Raw genomic sequence first — 10,296 nt, 5'->3', positions numbered from 1 at the left:
GATCCAGCTATTTGTGTGTGATCAGTAAATATTTAGTGCAGGCGACATCCTCTGCCTCGCCTTAATCGATACTGATCCCGTTGGGCAGCGCTATTGTGTGAACACGCAGGCTTGCGGAGCATCCAGTGCTTTTTATCCTCTGCTTGAGGAGAGAACCGCTACACATGAAACTTTTAAAAACCGGGGAATAAAAAGAAAGAAAGAAAGAAAGCAAAAAAAACAAAAAAACAACTGCTGCTCCACAGTTTTATTGGGTGGGTGGGAGGTTTATAATAGCAAATCAATGACGTTGGTGTGGAAACGTTTATGCCTGGAAAAATGTTGGAAAATGTCTTTCTGGTATGGATTGATGCGAGGTTAATTGAGCTATCATCATTTTTTAAAACACCCTCTGACTTTGAGAATAATCTACAATTGTTAGAAGTGTCTGAGACAAGAAAATAAATTGTTATTAAATTACTCATGTCTTCGTCATATAATAATAATAATAATAATGATGATAATAATAATAATAGTAATTATAATTATAATAATCCAGTGAATCAGAGCCAACTGATTATTACATAACACATTTACATTTGTGTTTTTATTGCAGTTCATATTAGAATTTTACCTCCTATACCTGCATCTACTTTGTAATATGCACAATGGCGTAATGCTCGCTCGCCACACTTTAAGACAGGTGTCTGTTCTGACTTCCCCCCTCCCTCTCTCCTCTGCAGCCCACACAAAGCAGCGGCGTACGAGCGCGTTTTGGCCACAATACTGTCGGAGAGGAAAAAAGGCGCACATGCAGGATCTCTGCTCGCCGTAAAGCCTATATGCGACTCCTCATCTCCAGAGGCAGTTAAATGATATTCTGCTCGGACGACACGTCAATTTATGCTTCCAATTTCTCGCTCAACAACACATGACGTGAATCAGTTGTGTGTTTTGGCTCTCCAAAGTTTTTGCATGATCAGACATTTGCAAATTTTCCAATAAACAGCGTGCTTCTTTTTTTTTTTTTTTGAGGTGGGGGTGTTTGATCCCGCCTGTTGGAAAGGAAGCGTTTGCCAGGTTCAACCTGAGCACTGTGTCGAAAAAGAGAAGACTAAATATATTTCTGAATAAGAGAAAGAGAGAGAAGATGCATCCCGCTACGGACGAATCAGCGACATATGCATTTGGTAGGTTTGTTACTATAAGTATACAACCTCCTGCCTCTCTATCACTATCAAATAGCTTTTGTGAATGAGCGTTTGCGAACTATTTGAGCTTGTTGTGTGCATCATGTGCATTAACACTTGGGTAATGAGCGAAAATGACTGACAAAGTGGTCCGCGTTCAATGCGCTCTGTGGAAAACCCGTCTGTGTGCGTTCGTGCTCTGTCTGCAGCAGTACGCGTCTTTTATTCCATTATACACGCCTGCACGATTAATAGATGCATTATTTATTTTAAATCGGCGGGATAGTGCATTGCTACTGTGCTGATTTAGCGGCGATAATAATGAACGGAAAGGGATACTTACATTTGAGGCAAAACTGGATTCTCCGATCAGACGATACCTGGCGGAGCGTTTTATTTACAGACTTTCCACATTCACGAGACCTGTAAATAAAACCGACAGAATAGTAATGCAGACAAAATGTAATTGGCTAATTTGATTTTGAATAAATACACAATTGGTCTAAATACTACCACTGGGACTGCCTGAAGTGACGAAAAAAAAAGTAAATCCAACTTTGGCAACTCTCAAAGCTTTTGCGGTCCAAGTCATGTAAAACCGAATTTAAACAAACGGCCATCAGTTTAAAATGGGGCTTGTTAGTTTGGTCGATGCGAGAGACGAGACTGAAGCAGTTTCCGCGTCGGATGGCTCCTCTAAATTGAATCTTATTTGAAGCAAAAATTTCATACGCTAGGGGGCACCCATATACTGTAATACATCCTGGGACAATGCATGCTGCTTCTGCTGCTTCCCTCTCCATAGGAAACCTCTCTGACCAGGCTTAGAGGTTCATCTCTGTCAAGTTTTACCTGCAGTTCAACTTTGATAGCCTTTGGCCACGGTGAAAGTGAAGTAGTCTTTCACAGCTGTTCAAATGCAAGGATAAAGATTATGAAGCATTTAAGCATCCTTCCTGTGCAGTCGTCAACCGCCGTACCATGCGCGGCTTCTTTCACTTTGCTTTCTCGTCTCCATCACCTGCATTTCTTTTGGTTTTTCTCGCAACATTTGACAAGTGCTGTAAAGTATTATAGTTATCCTTGTTTCATCCAGCCGCGGACATACTTCAGTTCTAGCCTTTAATGTGAAGGGCACGGCCTTTTGACCTCAAGTAACATTTTCAAATGTAGGTCCTCTTTACAGAGACGGTCATTTCACATCTTGGCCACATACAGACAAAAGCTCTGACTTGTGGGACCCACGTTTGGCCCCTGGTGACCCAGGTGGATGAGGGATATTTGCAGCCTGTGGGACTTTTCAGGCTTGAGCGGGTGCACAGATGATTTCAGTAGCCTACCATAACATTTTTATGAGGGATGTGGATTGTGATGAATAGCGCCTGGTGTGATTGGTAGCACTAATAGGTATATCAGCCGGGGAAATGATTGGAATTTACACAAACATAAAAAAAATAAAATAAAAAATAGCAAAGAAAGGCTTTGTTTTATTGTCTTGATCTGATGATGGGGGCTGACCCTCCATGGTGTATCGCGCTTTAATGACAAATGGAAGCATGAATGTGTTGTTTTATCGATAATTAACTTTGACCATGTGTGCGTGATCTTTTTATATTCAATACCTCAACGTATTACATTGCAATGAACACAGATTCTATCTATCTATCTATCTATCTATCTATCTATCTATCTATCTATCTATCTATCTATCTATCTATCTATCTATCTATCTATCTATCTATCTATCTATCTATCTATCTGTCTCGCAAATAATTAAGTTATTTTTCTGCCTTCGTGAAATTGTTAAGCTTTACCGGGCTGTGTGTGTGAATATAGCTTTTATGATTTGAGCGATTTTAGTGACTAAGAAATGAATCCTCCATCCGAAACGCGTCTCCTTTTAGGACCAAGCGGCCCTCTCGACCTCCATGCTGGCTCTGGCAAGGTACCAAGTAGCACAAGTGCCGACTAGCCAATGGGGTTGAGGGGGAGGTCCCTGAGCTCTGACCAGTCAAACACACTCTCCTTCCTTATATGGCAGCACATCTCCATGGTAACGTGTGCTAAGTTGCAGCAGTCGTGTCAAAGTTCACTATATAGAGAGCTCAGTGAGCTGATCAGAGAGAAAGCACTCTGCCAGCCCGGCTCCTACCAATCGCAAATCACTTCCTAACCTCCGCCTTTTTAACATATTTGATCACTTTGATTCTCCACTTCTTTTTCCTATTATTTTTCAGTGCACGGAGGAGGTTTGTAGGTTGTGATCTTTGTTTTTTTTTTGAGGTGGTTTTTAGTGCTTTCGCTTCTTTCTTTCTTTTTGCTTTCTTTTTTTTTTTTGGTTGGGGGAAGAGTTGTCTTCATATCCCAAGCTCTCAAAACATTGGCTTCAGCTTTGCGCGCTTGCTGGCGCTCCCTCACAAGGAGAAAAAGGAAGAAGACGCGATTTTTTTTACCCAGTTGGTGATTTCCTCCAAGACTTGTGCTGGAACTTGATAGTAGCTGCTCACCAATTGTTTTCCTGCTGCTGAAGGGCACGGTCTCACCAACCTGCTCCATCACTGACTGAACGGTCCATGCTACCTCGGCTGGGTGTTTTTTAATATTTAGCCCACATTTCCCATTGATGGGTGTACTGGATGGCTGACTGTAAGCGCCTCTGGACTTGGCCTTTAAGCGCAAGGCAGCGACTCAGCTCGCCATCGCATCAGTTTTGAAAACGTGCTTCGTATCGCCTCCAACAGCAATAAATCGACAGGTATTTTTTTTTTTTTTTTTTTTTCCGGGAGATCCAGAGTGGATTCAACGTAGGCTAGATTTGACATTTTGTGTGTCCGGCTGTTATTGTCAGTTTACCGCGTTTCCTTGAGACATTCTTCACCGCGACACCAAAACGGCAGACAAAAAGTTTCTTTACGTTGACTGATAGATATGGCAATGGTAGTGTGGAGAGGCTCCCAGGACGATGTGGCTGACACCCAAGGCACCCTTTCCTCGCAAACCCAAGGAGGACTATCTCTTCCAACCCCTCAACCGGGCCAGTTGAATCTGACAACCTCTCATGTCGCTCCTCCGACCCCCCAGACTCCGGTCCAAGGACCCCCGAACAACAACACACAGTCCACGCCGACGAACCAGACGACGCAGCAGTCGGAGAAGCAGCCGCAGCACATCGAGTGTGTTGTCTGTGGGGATAAATCTAGTGGCAAACACTATGGCCAGTTTACTTGCGAAGGGTGCAAAAGCTTCTTCAAACGGAGCGTACGACGGAACCTCACATACACATGCCGTGCCAACAGGAATTGTCCAATCGACCAACACCACCGCAATCAGTGCCAGTACTGCCGCCTCAAAAAATGCCTTAAAGTCGGCATGAGACGGGAAGGTATTGCGATGTTTCTGTTTTCTTATCTTTACGCGCGTGTGTGGGTGTGTGTGTGTGTGTGTGTGTGTGTGTGTGTGTGTGTGTGTGTGTGTGTGTGTGTGTGTGTGTGCCTGTGTTTGTGTGTGTGCGCGCGTATGCAGGCTTGCAGACATGAAGCCGTACAATAGCACGCCGCCCCCATAGCCTGCTCTCCCCGCCGCCTGCTCTCTCCCGGGCGGTGCGGCTGGAGAGCGCAATGGAGCCGCTGTGTGCCGTGTGGTCGAGGCGGTGGAGGGGAAGCGGGTGGGGGGGGGACGGCGGAGCTGTGAGTTACAGTATCCAGCTCCCCGAGCATTATTCCAGCCGAGCATTTCACGAACAAGAGCCGAGCCCATGGCCAGGCTGGGGCTATCGAGTTTATATTTAGATAAGACGAGCGGGATAGAGATACATCTGTATTGAATACATGATACAATAATGCCTTCTGCGCTATTATGGCGAGTGGCGAATTAAGAGAGCGCGTGTTGTGGCTACATCCATCCCGCTCGTCTCGCTGACTGTATTTGAAGATGGACGTTAGCTGGAAATATGCGTGCAAAAAAATAAACCTCCGTTATTGTCACATTTGTAAAAAAGCAGGCCCGCATGTATTATAGTAAAACCAGATGAATTGCTAAGTAGGTTAAGGGTTAAACATGCAAGGTCTCCCTTGCCCTCTTTGTGTTCCTTCACAGCCAGCTCATGTTGCTGTTGCTGTATAACATCATTTTAAAGCTAAACATGTGCGTTGTTTGTGTGTAAAACGCATCTACGCTTCACTGCGTGATCTGTCTCAATACCATAAATGAAGCGTGTCTTTATTTAAAAAAATAACTTCAAAGTGTATGTGTGCGTGTGTTTATGTGTGTGTGTGTTTGGTTGTATACAGAAAACATGGTGTGTTTTATTAGTTTTTAATGCTTTGCATAGCTATAGCATGTGTGCACTTTATTTTATTTTTTTTCAAGAAATGTGTAATATTTCAGTGCAATGCTCACAATGATGATTGTTATTGATTTGTAGAATTCAGGCTTCAATATCTGTAGTTTCTCTTTTTACTGCAGCCGTGCAAAGGGGACGGGTGCCACCCACACAGCCACACCACGGTCAGTTCGCCTTGACAAATGGAGACCCACTCCACTGCCATTCCTACTTATCCGGATATATCTCTCTTCTGTTGAGAGCGGAGCCCTACCCGACGTCCCGGTATGGCAGTCAGTGCATGCAGCCCAACAACATAATGGGCATCGAGAACATTTGTGAACTAGCAGCCAGGATGCTCTTCAGTGCCGTGGAGTGGGCCAGGAATATTCCCTTCTTTCCAGACCTTCAGATCACCGACCAGGTGGCTCTGCTGAGGTTGACGTGGAGTGAGTTATTTGTGCTCAACGCCGCGCAGTGCTCCATGCCCCTGCATGTGGCTCCTCTCCTGGCGGCGGCTGGCCTTCACGCCTCCCCCATGTCTGCGGACAGAGTGGTGGCCTTTATGGACCACATTAGGATCTTCCAAGAACAAGTGGAAAAGCTCAAAGCTTTGCACGTTGACTCTGCTGAATATAGCTGCTTAAAGGCAATTGTGCTCTTCACCACAGGTAAGACAATAGACTGGCACACTCAAGTTCAGTGTGTGTGAATGTCACTAACCTGTACACTGACGTCAGCTAAATCAACGCTGACCTAAATATATCTGCAATGGCTGGAGGCTGTTCCTTGTATTAGATGAACATTTTACTTAAATGTTCACTTGTGCTGCCTTCACGGTCAAGGGCTTTTCTTTTCCCAAGGCCTGAGGCTGCTAAATTATAAAACTGCTAGATTATTCAAGTTTTATATCAGACACGTGCATATGACAGAACTGTAGACCGTGGCACTATCACTATATAGTTTTATGAAATTAAATTGACAGCAAAACACAACCCAGTTCAGACTGACTGAAATATAATAAAATTAGCACCAGAAATATTAATTGCCTCAAAGCGTATTAAAATGTAGCTGTTGGGAGAGTTTTTGCAGACTCAAATAGCCTGCAGATGAATTTCTACACATGGCATTTCTTTCAGCCATTTATCAATGTGTGTATAGCCCACGTCTTGTTTGTAGGAAATGACAGATATAAATGATGTCAGGCTCCGAGGGGGAGGGGAATAGGGGGAAAAAAGAAAGACAAGCCTAATGTCCCATTTGCACACAGTAAAAGCAAAGCGCAGGTTTCAACGCTCTCTTGTCATTTGAGGGACAGACATGTGCGACAAAAAGCATGTAGAACCCATGCACACCCTGTAATTGCAAATACGCTGGAATCGAGCAGTATTGTGTGATACAGAGCAGTGACAGGAGGGGCGGCTTTAATTCTTATTTGCAGGAATATTCTCTCCGCCTTGTAGGATTCAAGGCGTCTCTGGGCTTGCTCCAGAACTGGGTCATGACCCGAACTTCCTAGATATTTTGTTACATTAGCCACACCGTTAAAAAAAAAAATAAAAAAGAAGAAGAGGGGAATAAAAAAAAAAAAGGCGTGAGGAAGAGATTTACAGGGTTTCACCGATGACTGAATGCATGTCTTTGATATGATATCATACCTGCAAGCCATCTATTGTTCTGCTGGTGACTTGTTAGCTCTTACACAGGAGGAGGGAAAAAAAATCACATATCAGGTCATTGGATTTTATTATCAAGCCTTTTATAGGGCCATGATGGCTTAATTTGTCTGCTCCATACCTGAGTCCCGAAGGCTTGAACATGAGCTGTAGATTGAATGACACGCCTTTGCTACTTTAGTGGTTTTGGTTGTTGTCAGGTATAAACTTTACAAACTTAACCAATGCGCGTTACAAGCGTTTTTGGCACATTATCAGCTGCCGCCCACACGCAGCAACATAGATAGTGATTATGCGTCTCAGATGGTATAGTATGACGGCAACTCCGTAGGCTATGGGCCCTTTTTCCCGAGCTAAATCTCTGCTCACTAAAGGTCAGTAGGTCTCCCTGTCTTTCCCTCTCCCTCCCTCTCCCTCCCCCTCCTCTCTGCCTCTGACTGTGAAAGATAGGCCCATGTGAAACACGGTCTTTAGCTATGAATATGCTTAATTATTTACTTGTCTTTCAAACGGCTTCATGCAAAGACTTCTAATGGCAGCGAAAAGAGGAGCGCGACAAAACCTAACGCTCACATAAACAACGCGCCTCCAAGCTTTATTTAATTAAATGTATATATATGTACATTCTCTCTGTTGAAAAGATGTGTCAGATAAATGTCTGTTGCAATCACGATGTGCTACTTATATGCAATGTTATTATAATTGCTATTTTTCACGATTTCATTATTGTCATGTATTAAAAAAACAACATTCTGTTCAATGATCACTGTCTTCGAGATTAAGCAAAATGTATTATTATTTTTTTAAATGCATGATAATTTCCTGGTTTAATTGATTTCTGAAAGCTGACAGGCTATTAATTCTCGCTGTAGTGTATCACCACAGTGGGACAAAGCTCCTAGTGAGAGAAACACTTCAGGTTACACTTTATTAATGTTTATTTGCTTTCCCCCCCCTCCCTCTCAGATGCTTGTGGCCTCTCAGATGTGGCCCATGTGGAAAGTTTGCAGGAGAAGTCCCAGTGCGCCCTGGAGGAATATGTCCGGAGCCAGTATCCCAACCAGCCCACACGGTTTGGGAAGTTGTTACTCCGCTTGCCTTCCCTCCGCACAGTCTCTTCCTCGGTCATAGAACAATTATTTTTCGTCCGATTGGTAGGTAAAACCCCAATTGAAACTCTCATCAGGGATATGTTGCTGTCGGGGAGCAGTTTTAACTGGCCTTACATGTCAATTCAGTAAACCAAGAAGGAGACGAACAAACAAAAGGTGGGGTTGGAGGGAGGTGGGTGGGCTGCGAGACTACAATGATTATAGCTGCTTTTGTGGAAGGAATAAAAAACCAACCGGCTGTTACACGGGGCTGGCTTTCATGAAGAAAGACATTGACGTAAATGACTGTGAATTCCCCCCTACTCCAAAAAGAAAAAAAAAAGAAAAATTGAGACATCCAATGAACTTTCAAAATGGCAGAAACAAGCTCCCAGTGTTCATGCAGAACAACCTGCTCCTATCCATTTTTATAATGAAAGAAGAAAATGAGAAAAAAAAGGAAAAGGGATTTTATTGATCCTTATGAGGAAATTTTAAGTATTAAGTGCATTTAAAAATGGAAATTTGGGTAAAAAAGAAAAAAAAACTGGAGAAAGGGAAAATGCTAAAACGTGAATTTTTTTTTTTCTTTTTCTCAAATGACTTGTCCTGTGTCCATGTATAGCTGTGTTTTGTACTTTCTTTGTTCCTCCTTTCTGGTTCCAAACCGGCCTATGTGATTTCTGTAGTACAGGTGGTGTTATTTTCTAAGACAATGATTTATTTTGGAAGGTGAAATAATGTAAAAATACAAAAAAAAAATAATGAAAAAAAAGTTCTAAAAAGAATTAAAACCACAGCAATAGGAGTTATAGGCTTAATGATCTAGGCTTAATGCTGCAAGCGCACTTATATTCTTAGGATGACCAATACCATCTGGGAAAGGGAGTTGTTTTTTTTTCTTCTTTTCTTTGGAGTTCATGTTCAACTTTATGACCCAGCGGAAACCTTTTTACTCTTTATTACTCTAAAGTTACACGATCCACTTTTGTTTTTCACTACTGTTTTTGGACTAAAGCTGCACACGCTTTCTTCAAAATTGAACTAATTAGTTTAAAGCTCCTAAACATGTGTTAGATTACATGGTGAAAAATGTTTCTTCTATCTCTGAATATTTGGCACAAGTTCCCTGATTGGACACGATTTAAAGGATAATTATACAAGTTGTTATAGGAATATTTCGGACAGGTTGCTCCAAATGCGCAAATGTGCGTTCGTGAGCGCCTGCAGCTGCTGCATCAGCGCTGAAAACTTAACTGGCTCGTTTAAGAATAAAAAGTTGGAGAGGTCAAGGGTCATAAAAGTTGGAAGCCTAGCCCGAGTAGTGTTTAATAGCAGTATTATTAAAGCGTCCCTGAAATGTCACCCTTTATTCACTTCAAGCATTAAGTGCCTGACAAGCATGATGTGATTTCTTATCAAAGCGTTGTTAAAGTAGGCCTACAACACTTTTCTTTTTTTCTTCTTCTTTTTTTGGGGGTGAGGGGAGGGGGGGCATAAATTAGATTGGAAACTTCAGTCGTGTTATTTCACTTGAAAAACACTGATTAGAGGCAGTATTCTTGTAAATATAGGTCAATTCATTTCAACAAGTTTTTTCCTTTATACAAAGTATATGTGATTAAGAAAAAAATCTGTGGTTGCCATTTTTTTCTCGGTAATACAACGTCTTCAAAATTGAGTGGCAGACTTAGCTAGTAGCACTGAAAGTTATGTTTTTAATGTATATACATATTACTACAAATGTTTTCTTTTTCATGTATATTTAGACTGTGAATGCATGGCCACAGGTCGCTAACCTATTTTACCTTTGATATATAAATGTAAATGTTTTCTCTCTCTCTTTTTTTGTTTTGTTTTTTGTTTTATTTTTATTATTATTATTTTTGACTGTATAGATATAATCTGTGCATTCAGTACACTAGCCCTTGTATTTAAAGCAACAGAAAAGAAAAAAAAAAGAAAAAGACACGACGTTCATTATTAGGCTACAGACTTAAACAGGGTGAGCAGGTTTGGAAAAAGGAGCGGATATTTTA

The 10,296-nt window shown here is 42.1% G+C and overlaps 1 protein-coding gene across 3 annotated transcripts; it reads left to right on the top strand.

Moving 5' to 3' along the window:
• The first annotated feature begins 725 nt into the window (after window positions 1-725).
• On the top strand, window positions 726-9,001 carry nr2f2 (nuclear receptor subfamily 2, group F, member 2). 3 transcript variants are annotated; one of them, XM_080475597.1, is made up of 3 exons: window positions 726-1,169; window positions 5,634-6,161; window positions 8,133-9,001. In XM_080475597.1, the coding sequence occupies exons 1-3, from the start codon at window positions 1,130-1,132 to the stop codon at window positions 8,405-8,407; spliced, it is 843 nt and encodes a 280-aa protein (XP_080331723.1). In that variant the 5' UTR covers window positions 726-1,129; the 3' UTR covers window positions 8,408-9,001. The 3 variants fall into 3 exon arrangements, with proteins under 3 accessions (XP_080331723.1, XP_080331722.1, XP_080331721.1); XM_080475596.1 differs by lacking the exon at window positions 726-1,169 and adding an exon at window positions 3,230-4,551; XM_080475595.1 differs by lacking the exon at window positions 726-1,169 and adding an exon at window positions 3,230-4,551 and having other exon boundaries at window positions 5,616-6,161.
• Window positions 9,002-10,296: the final 1,295 nt, after the last annotated feature.

Source organism: Lipophrys pholis, assembly GCF_963383615.2.
Source record: "Lipophrys pholis genome assembly, chromosome: 11".
Classification (NCBI taxonomy): domain Eukaryota; kingdom Metazoa; phylum Chordata; class Actinopteri; order Blenniiformes; family Blenniidae; genus Lipophrys; species Lipophrys pholis.
The sequence above is the reverse complement of the archived record's forward strand: the minus strand, read 5'-3'. Positions and strand labels throughout refer to the sequence as shown.

Excerpts from the sequence above, each read along its gene's own strand:
- nr2f2 (XM_080475595.1), top strand. The coding sequence starts at position 4,098 with ATGGCAATGGTAGTGTGGAGAGGCTCCCAGGACGATGTGGCTGACACC. Across the intron at positions 4,552-5,615 it reads AGTCGGCATGAGACGGGAAG|TTTCTCTTTTTACTGCAGCC; the intron begins GTATTGCGATGT and ends CAATATCTGTAG. Across the intron at positions 6,162-8,132 it reads AATTGTGCTCTTCACCACAG|ATGCTTGTGGCCTCTCAGAT; the intron begins GTAAGACAATAG and ends CCTCCCTCTCAG.